General features: G+C 37.6%; 1 protein-coding gene across 1 annotated transcript in view; it reads right to left on the reverse strand.

Moving 5' to 3' along the window:
• Positions 1 to 239: 239 nt before the first annotated feature.
• LOC139749913 (sodium-dependent phosphate transport protein 3-like) overlaps positions 240 to 21,044 on the reverse strand; it is a 39,282-nt gene continuing 18,477 nt past the window's right edge. Inside the window, exons 6-10 of the mRNA XM_071664325.1 lie at positions 15,701 to 15,826; positions 10,398 to 10,551; positions 9,843 to 9,998; positions 8,371 to 8,450; positions 240 to 7,706 (exon numbers count right to left, since the gene is read on the reverse strand). Of these exons, the coding sequence (XP_071520426.1) occupies positions 7,560 to 7,706; positions 8,371 to 8,450; positions 9,843 to 9,998; positions 10,398 to 10,551; positions 15,701 to 15,826 (663 nt within the window). The 3' untranslated portion in view covers positions 240 to 7,559. The remainder of the gene's footprint in view (positions 7,707 to 8,370; positions 8,451 to 9,842; positions 9,999 to 10,397; positions 10,552 to 15,700; positions 15,827 to 21,044) is intronic.

Genomic DNA, 21,044 nt, shown 5'->3' on the forward strand with positions numbered 1-21,044 from the left:
AGCAAGATGAAAATGGTAATGAAGGTTAGATCTTTACTACAGGCCAAGTTTTGCCCATTATTGACAAAAGATTAGTCCCAATCTATTACTAGTGTAAGGAATCACAGCAAAGTACAGTATGAGATATGCATCCATGCTGCTTTAACACAATATGCACAACAATGAATGACCAAGGATGTATTGCTTAACCAAGGATGGTGGTCTCACTAAAAGCTGGAAGGAATAAATAACACAACAGATACAAAGATTCATATATCCTGGTATACTTTAAAGATGATTAAAATGAATTCTAATATATACATAAATATCAATATGATAATCATATGAAAAATACATAAAATATGGAGATAAAAATAATGCTAGTTATACAAAATTGATTCCCAGAGAAGGTGCATGTGAACTGGAACAAAAAAGGGGTACCTGCAGTTACACACACCAAGATTTGTAGATTTGTAAGACTGAAAAGAATACAAGAGAAGCAGATGATGAATGTAAAAGCTGAAACTTGCAGATATATTAATGTAGAGTAATTCATGTGGGTGCAACACATAGCTAAGGAGTTGTAGATCATATGATTAAATTGGAGTGATAGGTGTGAGATCAGGCTTGTTATGTGGTACAGACAGCTGTGTAAAGGAAGGTGAGAATTTTCATATTCATGAGTAATTCAAAAAGATACCAGATTTCAAAAACAAGAGCAAAGTTATTGCTTACATAATTCTAAAATTTTAAGTTTTCATCAAGTGACTATAATCCATTGTTGTATATGTATAATGAAGTGAGAGAGAAGAGGCTACAGGTACTTTCTAGAGAAAACTTAGAACAGCAAATGAATACAGACGACCCAGGAAAGAAGTTCACTGTGAGGGTGGTATAAATGGATGAATGAGAAACAAAGGAGTGATGATTAAGTATGTGGGTAGTAGTTGGTAGGCAGTCTCCAACAAGAGATATATTATTGTTACTACCCACCTGGAAATCAGGAGGGTTATTGATGGCTACGTAGTAAGGTTGTCTTGTTGCACCGCCTCTAGCCCAGGCAACTGTCTTTCCTTTCTACCTCACCCTCATGTGGACTACCGGCATTCTGTCCACACACAGACAACCTCTCCCTGTCCCATATAACACTTGGCAACACTTAATTTTCACAATTCATTCTTTATATCTACATTTTCCTGAGTTGAGTGCTATGTGCTAGCCCTGTCTTTTGGCAAAATGGTAGGAAAAATGGGTAGAAGTAGTAGGAAGAAACATTAGGTAAAGCATTAGGTCAAAGTAGTAGGTTGGAACATTAGTAACACATTACTTAAAGTAGCTAGTAGGGAAATTAGATGGGAGCCTTTGAAAACATTGCAGTAGAGTTGCCCTCTGCCAGAGTGAGGCACTAAAGGCAAAGAAGCAGCACTGAAGTTCACCAGTTATGAAGGCTCTTCTGTTGTGGCCATCCCCTAGGGGGAGTTCCTAGGGGAAACAGACATCAGAGATATTTAAAGTATATGCATCAGCATGTGTGACTTTTGCAAATACATACTTTTAACATAAGGATATACTTACTTCCTGCCCCTAGGAGTCCCTTCTATCCTTATAAGTCTACTAGAGTACTAAGGAAGCTGGTAACATCCACCAGTCGGGTCCACAGGTCACATCATAAGGTGTTTTGATGATGTGTGTGCATCTATACGAAGGGAGTGCAGGGCAACTGAGCAGTAAGTGCTCTGTGTTTTCTTTATGGCAGTTACATTAAGGGCATGAAGGGTCATGGGACATGCTGAAACATAGTTTGTATCGTTTGTTTTACTACAACACAGGGATTCAAGGACATACATATGGGTTAGATACAAAAAGACAAGGTAGATAAGAGTAATATTATGTTATAAGAAAGAATATGATGTGAAATCTATAAGCAGGTGTTTAGGCTTATCAAAACATATGGTAGTACTAAACTATGTGGGCTAATCTTATACTGAATAATCTTGGGCTCTAAATGTGAATCCAAGAGAAAGGTAAACAAAAGTTGATAAGCTAAAGAATGAAAGTATAATACTTAACCCTCTATGAAAATGTGAACGAGAAAGGGATAACAACGAAACAGTATAAAGTGAGGGTTAGGTGATGTAAAGGCAATCAAAAATTGCTGTAATAGAAGCTGCTTCAGAATTGTAATATATTTCACCCAACTATGAATGTGCCCAGTAAGAGCAATTTCATTCAAGTACATTTCATCTTTTGCAACCAATTTCAGAGTGTAGGGTGTTTCACTCATGTATGCTGCCCTTCCCCAGCCCACAAACAGGGCCTGGGAGAGCACCTTTGACTCTGATCATTATAAGTATCTCCTCCCTTTAATTCTCACAACATCCAATGATTTCTCCCTTTCACTCTGATGGCCATTTGAGGGTTAGTGAAAATGATTTGGTAAACAGAGAAGAGGTAGTAAAAGCTTTGCGGAAGATGAAAGCCGGCAAGGCAGCAGGTTTGGATGGTATTGCAGTGGAATTTATTAAAAAAGGGGGTGACTGTATTGTTGACTGGTTGGTAAGGCTATTTAATGTATGTATGACTCATGGTGAGGTGCCTGAGGATTGGCGGAATGCGTGCATAGTGCCATTGTACAAAGGCAAAGGGGATAAGAGTGAGTGCTCAAATTACAGAGGTATAAGTTTGTTGAGTATTCCTGGTAAATTATATGGGAGGGTATTGATTGAGAGGGTGAAGGCATGTACAGAGCATCAGATTGGGGAAGAGCAGTGTGGTTTCAGAAGTGGTAGAGGATGTGTGGATCAGGTGTTTGCTTTGAAGAATGTATGTGAGAAATACTTAGAAAAGCAAATGGATTTGTATGTAGCATTTATGGATCTGGAGAAGGCATATGATAGAGTTGATAGAGATGCTCTGTGCAAGGTATTAAGAATATATGGTGTGGGAGGAAAGTTGTTAGAAGCAGTGAAAAGTTTTTATCGAGGATGTAAGGCATGTGTAAGTGTAGGAAGAGAGGAAAGTGATTGGTTCTCAGTGAATGTAGGTTTGCGGCAGGGGTGTGTGATGTCTCCATGGTTGTTTAATTTGTTTATGGATGGGGTTGTTAGGGAGGTGAAAGCAAGAGTTTTGGAAAGAGGGGCAAGTATGAAGTCTGTTGGGGATGAGAGAGCTTGGGAAGTGAGTCAGTTGTTGTTCGCTGATGATACAGCGCTGGTGGCTGATTCATGTGAGAAACTGCAGAAGCTGGTGACTGAGTTTGGTAAAGTGTGTGAAAGAAGAAAGTTAAGAGTAAATGTGAATAAGAGCAAGGTTATTAGGTACAGTAGGGTTGAGGGTCAAGTCAATTGGGAGGTGAGTTTGAATGGAGAAAAACTGGAGGAAGTGAAGTGTTTTAGATATCTGGGAGTGGATCTGGCAGCGGATGGAACCATGGAAGCAGAAGTGGATCATAGGGTGGGGGAGGGGGCGGAAATTCTGGGAGCCTTGAAGAATGTGTGGAAGTCGAGAACATTATCTCGGAAAGCAAAAATGGGTATGTTTGAAGGAATAGTGGTTCCAACAATGTTGTATGGTTGCGAGGCGTGGGCTATGGATAGAGTTGTGCGCAGGAGGATGGATGTGCTGGAAATGAGATGTTTGAGGACAATGTGTGGTGTGAGGTGGTTTGATCGAGTAAGTAACGTAAGGGTAAGAGAGATGTGTGGAAATAAAAAGAGCGTGGTTGAGAGAGCAGAAGAGGGTGTTTTGAAATGGTTTGGGCACATGGAGAGAATGAGTGAGGAAAGATTGACCAAGAGGATATATGTGTTGGAGGTGGAGGGAACGAGGAGAAGAGGGAGACCAAATTGGAGGTGGAAAGATGGAGTGAAAAGATTTGGTGTGATCGGGGCCTGAACATGCAGGAGGGTGAAAGGAGGGCAAGGAATAGAGTGAATTGGAGCGATGTGGTATAACGGGGTTGACGTGCTGTCAGTGGATTGAATCAAGGCATGTGAAGCGTCCGGGGTAAACCATGGAAAGCTGTGTAGGTATGTATATTTGCGTGTGTGGACGTATGTATATACATGTGTATGAGGGTGGGTTGGGCCATTTCTTTCGTCTGTTTCCTTGCGCTACCTCGCAAACGCGGGAGACAGCGACAAAGCAAAAAAAAAAAAAAAAAAAAAAATTTACTATACATTACTGATGAAGCCTACGACAATACAGTCAATACACCTGTGTTCAAGACATATTTTCCACAAAGTACCAAGGTCATGGCTGAGGAAATAATTATCAAATCATGACAATGGTACTCTCAACCAAGAAAATACTCTCAAGTGAAAAATTCTAACAAAATACAGTAACGGAAAATTTTAAAAGGCAGTTTATTTCTTAGAATGCTAATGTAGTTGTTTCTGATGAACTTCACAAAAAAATTCTCAAAGTAAAATTCAGGCATGATTAACCCTACGAATAGAAAATCCTATGAAAAAGTATATGTACTTTGTTACAGGCATATTGCTATTATTTCACATTGCATTTTACTGTAAATGCATTATAATTGCAAATACATCATACAACCAACTAAAATGGCCAAGTAAACATCTGGCTTGTAGTTCAGAAAGAAATCCTGTATAGAGGTGAGGGTCATGTGATATCAGAGGTGGCAAGACACTTGCACCCCAGGCAGGGAGCACCAGGGCATCATGTAAATCACTCGATTTTACTCATTGGCCTCCTTTTCAACACTAAAAGAATGCATAATCAAACCAATACGCACAAAACAGAAGAATTTTGGTGAACTGAACTTTTCATATGACTGACTTTGGTAAATAATCATTATTTTCCACCATGGTTAACAAACTGATTTAACTTATATTTTTTCTCCATGTCTGAGACCAGCAAATGTAACCGTAATGGGTATGTATTAAATGATACTTTACAAACATTAAATAGAATCATCTCAGTAATGTTACAAGGATATTATCATTATTGAAAAAATCTAATGTAAACATCAGGATTGTACTTGTGATAATAATATACAAGAGATATTTTCCCTATATCACTATCACATTTACAGCAGTGACCTCATCATTCTCTTCATATTGATAATATCCTTATAATTTTTCTAAAAGGATTATATTCAATTTGAAAAATTATTCAATTAATAATCAGAATGCAGCATTACATTTGCTGATCTTTGACTTGGAAAAAAATGCAGATTAAGCCCTGTTGTTGACCTCAGTGGATATTCTGATCCAATCAAAAGCTCCATTCCTATAAATCATTTCCTTTTGTATGATTACTAATTTGCTATTACAAGTTAAGTTACTTATAAAAGGACTTTCTGGATTATAATGCATTATGGCACCCTTGAGGAAACGAAAGGTACCCTTGACATTCAAAACAAATTTGAAATCACCAAACAATCTTGAAGGTAGAGAAAATAAAGTCATAGTCATTAACTGCTGGGAATGACAAATGTAAGATATCCTTTGATTAAGGAAATGGGAAAATGGTTGTTATTTTGAGTACAAAATTAAAACTAGAAACATGCTTTTGAGCTTAGTTATAATCTATGTAACAATTCTCTATGGTGAGTACACTATATTTTTCATATCTTTTTAGGTTCACCATGCACAGATTCACTGTACTGATATGCACATTTTCCAGGAAAGCATTTTCCATGTATAGTGAGGGAAAGACAGCATGACAGAAAACAAAGTTAAGAAAGTTGTTTGATGAGACAGGAAGATATTGGAAGAGTTAGAAGTCCTTTAATGTGAAGAATGGAGTGCAAGGAGTGTAAAGTATAAAGTCAATAATAAACAGAAAAAAGAGTTAATGCATATGATTAAAAGGAAAACAAATTACAGTATAGAATCATGACTGAAAATCTAAGTGAAAACAGTGAATTATTTTGGAAAGAGGTACACAGTCAATGGTACAGCAAGACTGGAGGTTAAGACAGCATAACAACTATGGAAAGAGGGGAATATTAGCAACGAGGTGAAACAAGCATTAATACAGTACACCTAAAAGTGAGAGACTTTAAGTGTGTAGATAAGGTGGTGAGGGAGATGTTAAACAATAGTTGTGAAACTGCTGTTAAATGGATTTAGAAAACATGCACGGGAACATAGAAAAGTGTTTGTGCCTAAAGGTTGGAAAAAGCCACTACATTTTCTACTTTATAAAGACAGAAAATAAGTTTTAGTAACATCACGCTTGTGAGTGCATATTAGGTGGTGAGTAGTTGTGAAACTGCTGTTAAAGGGATTTAGAAAATGTGTATGGAAACGCGAGAGTGTTTGTGTACTTAATGGTTGCATAAAGCCAGTCACATTTTTACTCTATGAAGTCTACGTAGAGTTAAGATTACTGAAAAGAAGAATGTCTTAGTAACAATATTGTCAATTCTCATGGTAACATTGCTGGTGATCTATTTATAGGGAATAGTGAGTCCCTGGTAGACAAAAATCAACATCCTATGGGAATAGAAGAGGGAGTGTGAACAAGAGTCTTCTTCACAGGCAGGTAGTGAGAAAAGTTCTATCCAAAAAGAGGAAAGCACATGCTGCATTATCTGTTGAAAATGTATACAGTAAAGTTATTACAAAATGATCTAAATGTTTTTAAAGCTTTTATAACGCAAGAAAAATTTGTGTGAGGTATGAGTATAATAAGCAGGCTGTCTGAAATGCGTAATATCACCATAGTTTTTTTAAGGCTCTATAGGATAGGGAATTATGCTGGACATTAGCTGAGGATATAATCAAGCAAACTGACAGACTGTATGCATTTGATCCATTCTTTATAAAGTGGAATGGAATTATCAATAACAGACAGACAGACAAAGCGAGAGATAGATAAGCAGATAGGCTTCTTTCTTTCATACTTGTTTCCTATGTCCCACATTTGGGAGGTAGCACCAGGATCAGATGAAGAAAAGACTTCATTAGTTCACATCCAGATAGACTTAACATGGCTAAAACTTATATCATTCTCATACAAATATTTACAACTTTACAAACAAGCTATCATATAGTTGAATGCTAAAAGAGAAATAACCTATTTGTTAAAATTGCAAGTGCACTATATAGATATCTTTAATATCTATCTAATCCATGAGCAAATGCTTCCCCAATATTGCTAAGGGAGCTTTAGATGGAAGCTACCTAAAATTAACATATACTGGAATGATGTTCATTTTTATCACTGCATGAGAACTCAAAATGAAATCTATAAAAATCAAAAAGGAAATCTCTTTAACCAGTCCCTATCAGCTCATATGTCCACCACATGTAGATGGCAAAAAGGCCTACCATTATAATCTGTATATAATTAAATGGATTCTCCTATAAGATTAACTATTCTAATTCAAGTGAAACTAAGATCAAACTTAATCAGATATTCAAGCAGAGCAAGCCCATGAAATCCAGATTTCTTATATTCATGAATTTTGATATCTACATGCGAGATAAATCAGTTGTACAAAGTCTTTTCTTAGCGAAGAATCCTCGTAAACCATTAAAGCACAGAAAAAATTAGATTCATATACTATCACTATATCACAGAGGAAGGCTTAATCTTTTCTGTACTCATGGCTGTTCTTCATTAATGGATGTAGGTAAATCCTCATAATAGTTCCAGTCTTGGATTTCTGTGGTGACAGTGGCAACATAGAGGATGCCAGCTGACAGGTAAAGACCAGCACCCAGCAGCAGTGAGGGTGCCCAACTTCCAGTCTAAAAGAAGCACCATATTATTAAAGAACTATTTGCTTGTGTGAAAATACTTAGCTTTGCACTGTAACAGAATCCACTACAAAGCCAAAAAGATGTAATGACAAAAAAAAATAATGTTAACATTGAAAACATGGTAGCAACAGTAACACAAACAAAAAATCTTGTGATAATGATAAGTATGAAAATCATTTGAATAAATGTTTGTCATGTGTATATAAACCACTGCCAGGAAACTACAATAAAATGAAAAAGAATTGTGTTTGTGTTAAATGATGTTCTTTAATGGCTATGGAATGTAACGTGAGATCACAAGGTATAGTACATGGTTTCACTGGCTGACTGTTGAGGGAAATATGGGATATGTAATGAAGAGAGAGAGAGAGTAAAGGAGAATGTGTACACTGAAGATATGTGAAAAAACTATTGAGTATGGGTGTCAAGAGGATTACTTTGCTGTCCTGAGGAAAATAAAATGTATCACAATTTACAAAATTAATGACAACCTGCTACAAGGTGGTAAAGACACAAAAATATTCACTTATTGTAAAGAGACAGAAACAGAAAAAGACTTCAGAGATTTATCATCACCGTGAAGAAATCAGAGATATATTGCAGAAAATTTCGTTCAAAAATACACAACTCCAGAACAAAAACTATTAAATACCTCTGTGACAATTGCAGATGTGACAATGGGGGCCACAAAGCCACTAAGGGTGCCTATCCCTAACAATCCTGACAATGTTCCTGTGGGAAAGAAAAACAGTTTGAATATCAGTGGCATCTCATGACATTGCAAATTAAAGGGATTACAAATAACTCATGTGTTATGACCAAAAGTTAGTTGCTAAATATTTACTTAATCAGGCTTTACAATATGCATAGGTTACTTGTAAATCACGTACACACAAATGACTACTTGAAAAAAAAATCTATGCCATAGCTCTTTGAGGAAATGAATTCATTCATAACTTTTCATAAATTCTTTGATTTCTATGATAATCTGACTTTCAATAAACATCAGGCTATCAGCCTACTGGTTATCATAGCATTATGCAAAATCATACACAAATTTATGTAATACTATTTCACTTAGTTTTCCATGAGTCCACTGAACATGATTGCCTGGCTGTAGTGTAGATATAAACAAAAAATTAGCAGTTGGGCTATACAAGCCGATTCCTGCTTTTTCCAAATAAAAATTCATGCGCTGAACCTGTGGTATCAATATGGTATCCCACAGTGGCACTGCAAGTACTGCAGCTAAAATGTGCTTGTACTCCACTGAATGGTGTCTTAATGTTCAGTTAATGTAAATCATTTAGATGTGCTTTCACCTTTATTAGTGACAAGGGCCTCAGTTGTAGTTAAAACCAAGTTTGTCACATTGCAATATTCAAAATGCAATTAGATTTCTCAACAGATTTATTTAGATACTACCAATCATGTTAGGTATAGCCTAAGTCTTGAGCAACTGAAGTGGGAAGGGATTCTTGCCTCTTCAATACATCTGAATTGTTTTAATATCCCTCAGTTATCAAATCATGTTATTACAAATTTCTGCCAACAGATCATAAAGTCTTCTCTCTATCTCTGGTGTATGTGTGGGAAGCCCGTAAATTAATCCTGCTGATATTATCTTTAGCAGGTTATCTTTAATTCCATGAACATTAAGTAAATATAATCAAAAGCCTAAACAGATTTTAGTGCAGAATATTGGCAAACTTTAACTAACGGTATGATGCAATTCTTACTTTGTTTTCCCTGTCATTGTTAAGCACAGCATCCCCTGAACTGCATAATTAACAAGGTCATCTTTCTTTTAGCCAAAGCATAAGTGTAGACTCACTAAGGAGTCTGTCAAAATGAGCAGCACCTAAATCATTCAGGTGTTGTCCATCCTTTACAAACATCTCAAGCCACACGTAAACATGCAGCCAAGGGTCTATAGATTTAACTTCCTCCTATGAGCAAATGTTGACTAAAGCAACTGACTATCAAGACATAATGCCTTACTGAGTAGATGATCCTGGGGAATACTCATAAAATAAGAGTATTGGTTTTACTCCTGCATTGATGATGATGAGGTTTATCAAATCGTTACCATAAACTAATAAGAGAATAAGCAACAGTACTGACCAACAAAGTTGGGTGCAATATCCATTGGGGTGAGTGAGAGGGTACAGAGGTTGGCAGAGACACCTGTCATGACAACCAGCAGCATAGCAGCCACCAACCATTCCTGGCATTCTGCCCACACTATACATAACAAACCCATTACCACCATAAACATTCCTGCAAGAGGAAAGTGCCCATAATCAAAACACTGCATGAGTATAACATTTAAAAACATATAGAAAAATATGCTAGATTGATAATATCAAACTGGAATTAATACTTTGGTGGTTTGTTATTCACTGGGGTAATATAAAACTCCTTACACATGAAATGGTATATCAAACTAAAAATATACTGCTAATGAGTGGGAAAAATCTGGTTCATGCAACAAAAAAGGCATGTTTAACAAAAATATGGTAATAATGAAATTTTTTAATAAACCTGAGTGAATACTGTGTAATAATCAACTCAAGAGTTATAACACGAAAGATACATTACAAGCAAACATACAGAACTTTCAAGACTGCCTCAATATGAACCTGAAAATTGGCTTCCTAATAAAATATCAATACTAACCTATTGAGTGCATAAGTCTTCGAGTGTTTAATTTAGTGAGGACATTATGATGGAGGATCAAGTCTGTGATTCTCCCAAATGCCAAGGATCCCAACCATCCACAGGTTTGTCCAGCTGCAAGTACCCAGCTCACATTCATCAAGCTCATCCCAATCTGTGTACAACAACCACAGTCACTGTAGTCCATAACTCAGGGTTTACTCTAGATTGTACATCACTAATCAGCAATTATGGTGAACAATAAAAGGTTACACCACTATGTGCTTCTGTTGTCCAAAATGGTGAAAATATAGTCTTACAGCGGTACATGCTTCTGTAGTCCTAACAGTCAAGGTCCAGCCTATCAAGTAAATCAACAAAAATCTGTTTATGATAGCATTAATTATAATTTTTTTTAGAATGACAGTTATGATGATAATAGAAAGCTTAAATTAATATGTACCCCTTACAGAGATTTATACTTGTCTCTGTGATGAGAAATGTACCACTAACATCCAGAGGCAATATTCATATCCTAAATGACCACTTTCCAGATATCATGGTGATTTATCATTCACTGCACTGTTAAATAAGACTTGTTAAAAATGAATAAAATATAAAAATTTAGACTCCTTAACTTATGTATATGTGGAAGTAACTGGATGACAGTATCAAAAGCTTCCCTGATCAACCGGTAAATGAGCCTACTAAACCTGCCTTATTTTTGTATCTGTTCAGCTGCAACTCCCAAAAATGCATCTCTTTTAATGGCAGATGTACCCCCTAGAAACATATTACTGCTCTTCATAACATTCACTGCACTTTTCGACTGAATCATGTTTGGTAACCCTTGCAACCATATGACTGAAAAATACTGTAGTGTTCATTAGTGGAATGCACATATATATCTCCTAAAGTTTTTGCAGTATGAAAAATCACTTCATACCCAACCTTGCTCTCATTAAGTGAGAATCTTCTCTTTCCATTGAATATATAAGGTACAATGCACTTACTTCTTTACTCACTGAGTTATCAAATCAACAAATATATGAAAAAGGAAGAATTTACCATAAACCATGTTAATTTCCTCGTCACAGATTAAGTTCCACGATATAATTGCCTAAAAGTAACTACCTAATTAAGTGGACAGTACAAAGAGGGAGTTCTACACATGTAAGGCCCCATTTTTTAAAATTTCTTTTATCATTCAATCTCTTAAATATCTGTATTCTGTATTCTGACAGCATTCACAGTATCATCGCTCAGCTTATTCCATTCATCTCCCTTTCTATCTCTTCTCTATGGAAAAACATACTTCTTCACATTTCTTCTAACATGTCTCTTGCTTAGTTTCTTGCTATAATCTCTCACTGATCATTCTATATTGCTTCTATAGAATTATTCATTTCAACAAAGTCAGTTTGAATTACAAACTTGAAGTTTTGAGCAGGTCTCCCTTCATTCTTATCTCTTTCACTGAGAGCTAATTCAAAGCCTCTAACCTTTTCCAGTAACTCAGGTCTCTTACTTCAGCAAAGTGTCCTTTTATCAAAGTTTTGTGTGTGTGTGTGTGTGTGTGTGTGTGTGTGTGTGTGTGTGTGTGTGTGTGTGTGTGTGTGTTAAAGTAATAAACAACTGGGTTGTCCCCTTCAATCAAGGTATTGTATATATGAGAGGTCCATGCAGTCTAAACTTTTCTCCCTACCAATTCCATTCTTTAGTATGTCTTGATACATATACAGTTCATTTTGACCTTAACTTTTCTCTCTTCCAATTCCTTACTTTTGCATGTCTTAATACACATAGTTATTTTTGAACTTTAGTAATTTCACCGGGGAATCATGTTTGTATCTACTTTTTCTTAATGTAATCAGCTTTTACCCTTTTAGCCTTGCCTTTTGGGGCTGCTGATGTCAGGTACAGCTGTAGCACCCTTCCATGATGGCCATAGGTACTAACCTCCTGTAAGCTGGCCCTCTTCCTTGCCTTTGCCTGTTTTCCTTATCTTTATCATCAGGTCTCCACATTTGGATCGTCACCTAAGCAGTAGCCACTGCAATGGAAATGTACCCTGGAGAACTACTGCAGGGTTCTATTAACAGATGACCTGCATGTTCTTTGAGCTGACAAAGATTCTTGTATCACATTATTTTTGAACTCTGCTAGATTTGCCACTCTTAGATTGAGGAGTCATTGATTCTACCCGACATCAATAAATGCAAGGGAAAGTTGGAGTAAGATCTCCTTAGTGATAGCAGCAATAAAGCACATAAGGCTCACCACTAAGCACTGCCTAGTACACCATCCAGATGAAGAGACGATGTTGTTCCACTGAAGCATTTATGGTTACAGGGTTCTAGAAACAGGTCCCAGTAAAAAAAGAAGAGATGTTGCCTCAGTTCTCTCAATCAATATACTGGTTTCTCATTCACAAAATTCCTTTTGGTAAGCAGTTAATTACACCCTTGGCTATCAGTTTCTCACTCTGAACTCTTACACTGCCCAATGATTTCCTACTTCAGACCATTCCCCTGCCTAATAGCTACTCATTTCAGTCCATTCCCATGCTTAGCAGTTTCTCTCTCTGGAACATTTCCATGCCTTTTTAAAAGCTTCTTGATTCAAACTCCTTTATTTCTAAACAGTTTTTCATTTTAGTCTACTCCCATGCTTCCCAGTCTTTTTGCTTCAAACCATTCCCTTCTCTAGCAATCTCTTGCTTTGAACTGACCCTCCCTTCTTTCTTGTTGCTAAGAAGTCCCTAATATGTACGTATCTTGAAAATCAATGACATTTTAACAATCATCTATTACAGAGATAATAACTTCTCTCATACCTTTTAGCTCACCTATCAGTCAAATACATTAACACCAATATCAAGTAACTCATTTTAAAGTTCCCACCTGCCTAAAAAGAGCCACACCAGAAAGGTGGTTTCCAATCTAAGCCTATCTAAGAAATCTCCTATTGAAGGACATTGCCCTCTGACAGCTTCTCTGTCTTCCATTACCTGAGTCTGGATATCCAGGACAGTGTGTGGCACTTAAGAGGTCTGTGACATACCTTTTCCTATCGAAAACTACTTCATTTCCTTAATAATTTAAAGACTTTCCCACTGGCCTCTATTTGGCTATACACTCATCCTCCTTGCACATTAGCAGACTCCTGTTAGGAAGAAAGCAAGTTTTGAGCTGAAGAAAACTAATTATTCCTACTGAAGAGGACAGTAAGCAAGCCTTAATATTTCTTCCATGCCTACCTTCCACTCTTTTACTCTCTTACATCTTCCTATGGAGTAATATAGGATTTTGCATCCATATGATGTTTGTTTATGTAACATTAGCATTCTTCCTCTTAGAAAGATTTTAGCAGTGGGCTGCAAAAGGAAATCCTCTCCTTAAGGACAGATGTTTGGCCTACCCTCAAATTAACCTACTAAATGTCCTCAGTGTACTCCCCAAAAGAGAAAAAAACAGCTCCTAACTAATTCAAAACTTATTTTATACTATGTAATCACACATGCAATTATTTTTGTTAATCAAATGTATCTTCCAGTAAAATTAGCCTCATTTTACAATAGTTTAAATTTCAAATGGGCTGGTCAAAGACCAAATTGCATTTCCTATAATATCTTATCTCTGACTATACTACTTCTGGGTGTGGTGTGCAACATGGTGTGGTCATGCCATCTTTAGGAAAGGATGGTCCAGAACTGGGGCCAATTCATCATTAAAAGTAAACTTTTCTCTAGTATTTCTGTTAAGCCACTCCATATGGGAATGCTTTTGGTTATTCACTGATGTTTAAAGTATTTAGGTGGGATATGTATGTTTTGTTGTCTTTCTCTACTGCAGGTAGAGCTTTTCAAGCATTAATTAATTTCCCCTTTGCTTCCTTCCCCTCCATGCTTTTTGAAAAACCATATCCAATTCCTAGCATTAACAGTCACAGACAATGGTGATCAGTGATAATATGAAAGACTGGCTGCTTAACAGTACCGCACCTCAGTGACATGACATCATAGGCCTGTCTGGGTTCCTTTCTGGTTGCTGAAAGTTGTAAAGCTTTTGCTGCCATGATTTATTCTATGATAGATGAAGAGGGTGAACCTTCATGGATATACTTTAATTTAGAATGTAGAATGACGGTTTTACCCCTATCCCACTCTCTGATTTGATGCCATCTCTGATGTTCATAGGGCTCTGTCTATGGTCAAAAAATGAGTTTCCATCCTTCAAAACCCCCATTAATTTACAAACTTACAAAAGTTCATCATTCATCAACAAACAGACAAACCACATGCCTGTCCATCTTAGAAAGTATTAATCATGATAAAAGCACCCTGATATTACGTCTTTTTCAGGTCTTTATATATATCAACTGCTACGTTTCTAAAACCAATGGTAAACTTGTTCCTATGGTGGCACAGTTAGAGCTGAAGAATTCATACAGATTCAGAATTAAAGAATATTACTCCTCCATCATGGAAAAAGCTGAAACATCACAAAAATCTAGACAAGGATATTTCAACAAGCAAACTTGTTGAACACCAGGGAGTTGAAAATTCACCTACTTATATGTCACAATGCAACATGATAAGATTCTGAAATTCTGTGCAGACAGTGGAAAAAACATAGCCAAGCATAAATCACTGCCAAGAGAAAGACGAGCAGAGCCTGAAAAAATGGTGTATATGTGATTCAAGCAATACAGAAGTGAAGGGGTTCTTTTTTCTGGCTCCACCTTATGTGAAAAGGCCTGAAATTTTCACCTTTCAAAAGTAAATAATTTTCTAAGAATCTGCATGTTACTAAGCCCTAAGGTGTTCAAATTTTCGAGCTTTAAATGAATAATTTTTTGAAGATATCAATATGAGAAGTAATCTTATTTAGCTGCACCAAAATATAGCATAACCACAAAAAGGATCAATTGGATGTTCCTCTTTTCAAAACAAGTTTAAAAATAAATTTAAAAACAGTAAATCATAATCTTAATCTCTAGATGTGTGCCTTAATTTACTTATAGAAATAAAAACTTGTTTCTAAGAATACAGCAACAAAGCTAGTCTATTAGGAGAAAAAGAGCTTAAAAATGACAACCTATCTTCAAAAACAATTTGCAACAGCTTTTAAAGATATGTTCCACAAGTTGGAAAATGCATTCTTATTCATAAAATTACCACTTTTAATAGAGGAAAAATACCTTAATGGTAACTTTACCGTTTGTGGAAAACCTAATCAGTAACAATATAAATGTACCACTAAATACATCCTCTCAAAATTCTAAAATTTTGTTTCCTCCAGGAGCTAAACTTGGAATGTTACCTGAGTCTTGAGGAAAGTTGGTCCTTCTGCATTGGTCTGATTTGCAATCCAAGTTGAAGCAATCTCTGCCAAGATACTTGGGTAGAATCTCCAGCAGCGAAGGAGTTGCCCCCATGGTACATGACGCTGCAAGATCAAATTATCATTCCTATATGATAACAATACTCACTCCATCTCCTTCTCACATCACCACTACTTGTTATCACCTCCCCATTTGCGCCCTTCACTGAAGTTCCCATTTGCTCCCTTGTCTTACACACTTTATTTACCTCCTTCCAGAACATCTTTTTATTCTCCCTAAAATTTAATGATACTCTCTCACCCCAACTCTCATTTGCCCTTTTTTTCACCTCTTGCACCTTTCTCTTGACCTCCTGTCTCTTTCTTTTATACGTCTCCCACTCAACTGCATTTTTTCCCTGCAAAAATCGTCCAAATGCCTCTCTCTTCTCTTTCACTAATATTCTTACTTCTTCATCCCACCACTCACTACCCTTTCTAATCAACCCACCTCCCACTCTTCTCATGCCACAAGCATCTTTTGCGCAATCCATCACTGATTCCCTAAATACATCCCATTCCTCCCCCACTCCCCTTACTTCCATTGTTCTCACCTTTTTCCATTCTGTACTCAGTCTCTCCTGGTACTTCCTCACACAAGTCTCCTTCCCAAGCTCACTTACTCTCACCACCCTCTTCACCCCAACATTCACTCTTTTTTTCTGAAAACCCATACAAATCTTCACCTTAGCCTCCACAAGATAATGATCAGACATCCCTCCAGTTGCACCTCTCAGCATATTAACATCCAAAAGTCTCTCTTTCGCGTGCCTGTCAATTAACACGTAATCCAATAACGCTCTCTGGCCATCTCTCCTACTTACATAAGTATACTTATGTATATCTCGCTTTTTAAACCAGGTATTCCCAATCATCAGTCCTTTTTCAGCACATAAATCTACAAGCTCTTCACCACTTCCATTTACAGCACTGAACACCCCATGTATACCAATTATTCCCTCAACTGCCACATTACTCACCTTTGCATTCAAATCACCCATCACTATAACCCGGTCTCGTGCATCAAAACCACTAACACACTCATTCAGCTGCTCCCAAAACACTTGCCTCTCATGATCTTTCTTCTCATGCCCAGGTGCATATGCACCAATAATCACCCATCTCTCTCCATCAACTTTGGAAAGAGGGGCAAGTATGAAGTCTGTTGGGGATGAGAGAGCTTGGGAAGTGAGTCAGTTGTTGTTCGCTGATGATACAGCGCTGGTGGCTGATTCATGTGAGAAACTGCAGAAGCTGGTGACTGAGTTTGGTAAAGTGTGTGAAAGAAGAAAGTTAAGAGTAAATGTGAATAAGAGCAAGGTTATTAGGTACAGTAAGGTTGAGGGTCAAGTCAATTGGGAGGTGAGTTTGAATGGAGAAAAACTGGAGGAAGTGAAGTGTTTTAATTATCTGGGAGTGGATCTGGCAGCGGATGGAACCATGGAAGCGGAAGTGGATCATAGGGTGGGGGAGGGGGCGAAAATTCTGGGAGCCTTGAAGAATGTGTGGAAGTCGAGAACATTATCTCGGAAAGCAAAAATGGGTATGTTTGAAGGAATAGTGGTTCCAACAATGTTGTATGGTTGCGAGGCGTGGGCTATGGATAGAGTTGTGCGCAGGAGGATGGATGTGCTGGAAATGAGATGTTTGAGGACAATGTGTGGTGTGAGGTGGTTTGATCGAGTAAGTAACGTAAGGGTAAGAGAGATGTGTGGAAATAAAAAGAGCGTGGTTGAGAGAGCAGAAGAGGGTGTTTTGAAATGGTTTGGGCACATGGAGAGAATGAGTGAGGAAAGATTGACCAAGAGGATATATGTGTCGGAGGTGGAGGGAACGAGGAGAAGAGGGAGACCAAATTGGAGGAGGAAAGATGGAGTGAAAAAGATTTTGTGTGATCGGGGCCTGAACATGCAGGAGGGTGAAAGGAGGGCAAGAAATAGAGTGAATTGGAGCGATGTGGTATACCGGGGTTGACGTGTTGTCAGTGGATTGAATCGGGGCATGTGAAGCGTCTGGGGTAAACCATGGAAAGCTGTGTAGGTATGTATATTTTGCATGTGTGGACATATGTATATACATGTGTATGGGGGTGGATTGGGCCATTTCTTTCGTCTGTTTCCTTGCGCTACCTCGCAAACGCGGGAGACAGCGACAAAGCAAAAAAAAAAAAAAAAAAAAAAAAAATATAACAATATAGTTACTGAAAAACAAAAATGTACTTTGAAATGTAACCTATCTGAGACAGCTAACCCAGGTGTGCTGAAATTGCTTGGGCATAAGGAAAGAATAAGCAAAGAAAGACTGCCTAATGGGATCTATATGTCAGAAGTTAAGGGAGCAAAGGGGAAGGGAAGACTGAGGAAATGGAAGGATGGACTGCATCTAAGATGCTGTGGCCTGAAAAGTCAGAAGGGTGAGAGGCATGCATGGGACTGAATAAACTGAAGTAATGTTCTTATACATGAGACAGATTGCTGTCAATGGGGCTGAACCAAGGCATACAAAGTGATCAGCAAAAACCACAAAATGAGTCTGTGAGGCTTGCCTATGGATGATGGGCTAAGGGTTTGAAGCATATGCATGACAGCTAAAGAGTGGATGAGTGAAGCCAGTACTCATTCTTCCCAACATTAACTCACAAATGTAGGAAAGGCAAAGAAATATAAGAAAAGGAGGATAGAAACTGTAGGAAATTTCACATTATGTTTGTAAGAGAAAAGACTGAGAGGAAATGGAACCTCTGAGTGGGATAAAGTAAACAGTATAAGATCAGGCCTACAAAATGATACAGATGGTAATACAGGTGGTGTAACACCATTAATGAAGGATAAATGACTTGAAAAGATCTTTGATGGCCAATTTAACAATTTTAAAGTTCAAATCTTTGAAGTAAATAATGTAATGGCAGCATAACTGTCATGAAATGATGGAAAAATATAATGTATGTTGTCTTGAGAAAACTTAAAAGTGTAATTAAGGCTGTAGATCTAGGGTAGGAACTGTGTGTGATGGGTAACCTGTCTAGGTGAGTGGTGGAGGGAATGCAGGAAGGACTAATAAGAGGGTAAGAGGTCACTGTGTAAATAACAGAAGTAAAAGAATGTGTGGACTGAGTGTAACAGCAGGCATGAGAGATGAAAACACATACTTTAAACATAAAAGTGTTCATATATCTATATACTGTAGATACTGCAAAGGCAAGTAGACATGAGCATGATTGATTTGTCAATGAAAAAGAATGTAACTGATACGTGGTCTAGGAGAGGGTTGGGAAGACGTGTTTTAGTATATTGGAGTAATATGTGGGTCATCAGTTTCTGGTAAATGGAATTAATATCATTATTGTCATTTTCATCATCATTATCAATATTTTTTCATACTTGATTGCCACTTCCTACATTAGTGAAGTAACGCTAGGAACACATGAAAACCCCCCACTTTCACTCAAACCCATTCTCTAGCTGTCATGAGCATTGCACTGAAACCACCACTCCCTATCCACAACAAAGCCACACACACTTTTCCATGGTTTACCCCAGCCACTTCACTTCCCCTGGTTCAATCCACTAACAGCACGTTGACCCTTGTAACCACATTCTTCTAATTTATACTATCCCATGCATGTCTTTCACCCTCCTACATGTTCAGGCCCTGATTGGTTAAAATCTTTCCATCTCTTATGTGGTCTCCCCCTTCTTGTCCCTTCCACTTCTGACACACTATCCTGTTTCTCAACCTCTCCTCACACAATCTCTTCATTTCTCCAAACCATTTCTGCACACTTTCTTCAGCTTTCTCTCCATACTCTTTTTCTTATCACACTTCTCTCTTACCCTTTTATTACTTACTCCATCAATCCACTTCATACCACAAATTATCCTCAATCATTTCATTTCCAACACTTCTACCCTTGTCTGCACATCCTCATCTATAGCCCATGCTCCACATCCATACAACATTGATGGGACTTCTTTACCTTCAAACGCACCCAATTTTGCCCTTCCAGATAATGATCTCTCTTTCCACATATTCTTCTATGTTCCTAGAACCTTCATCCTCTCACCTATCCTATGCGAACCTCCATTTCCATGGCTCTATTTGCTGCCATGTCCACTCCTAGGTTAGTAAAACACTTCACTTCTTCAAGTTTTCTCCAATCACACTCACACCCCAAGTAACCTGTCACTCTACCCAGCTAAACCTAATAACCTTACTTTTATTCACACCTGCTTTCAATTTACTCATTCCAGACACTCTCTTAAACTCATACCACCAACTTCTGCAGTTTCTCATTCGAATCTACCACCAATGCTGTGTCATCAGCAAAAAGCAACTGATTCACTTCCCAGGACCCCCTCATCCCCTACAGTCTGTATACTCTACCATGTCTCCAAGACTAGCATTTTCCTCCCTTACCACCCCATCCACAAACAAATTAAACAGCCATGGTGATATCACACATCCTTGCCACAGCCCAACCTTCATTTGGGACTACTTAATCTCCTCTCTTCCAACTCTTACACAAACCTTACACCCTTAATAGGAACTTCTCACTGCTTCTAGCAGCTTTACTCCTGCACCATATATTCTTATGATCTTCCATAAAGCATCTCTATCAACCCTATCATATAGTTCCTATTGATTCATATATGCCATTTATAAATCCTTGTTTTTCTAATAAATTCTCACACATTCCCCAATGCAAACACCTGATCCACACATCCTCTACAACATCTGAAACCACATTGTTCCTCTCATCCCTGATGTTCTATACATACCTTCACCCCAACAATCACTATTCTCTTACATATTACCATTATTATTATCATTATTTTCATTATCATTATCATTATTATTATCATTATTATCATTATCATTACAGTATTATTATTATCATCATCCTCATGAACCCTTTCTCAGTGACCTAGAGGCTCCTGCAGCTTCAAGGTTGTCCTACATTCATTAGCAGAGACAGGGTGGACTCCACTGAAGTGAGTTCTGTATTGGTACTCTGTTTCATCAACTGACAAACATACAGCCTCACAAAACTTTCACTTTTGGCATAACCTCAAGCAGACAGAGTCCAGTAACATTACAGTTCATGATGTCAGTCTACATATGTGAATAAAAGTAGAAAATCTGAAGATTTAGTATTAGAAATCTAACTTCCTAGACTAGTTAAATGATAAAGATATATGGGGTAGTGGTACAACTGTTGGAAGGTGTGAAATCCTTTTATAGAAAAGCAAACGAATGTAGCGCCAAGAAACAGACGAAGAAGACC

Source organism: Panulirus ornatus, chromosome 1 (genome assembly GCF_036320965.1).
Source record: "Panulirus ornatus isolate Po-2019 chromosome 1, ASM3632096v1, whole genome shotgun sequence".
NCBI classification, from domain to species: Eukaryota; Metazoa; Arthropoda; class Malacostraca; order Decapoda; family Palinuridae; genus Panulirus; species Panulirus ornatus.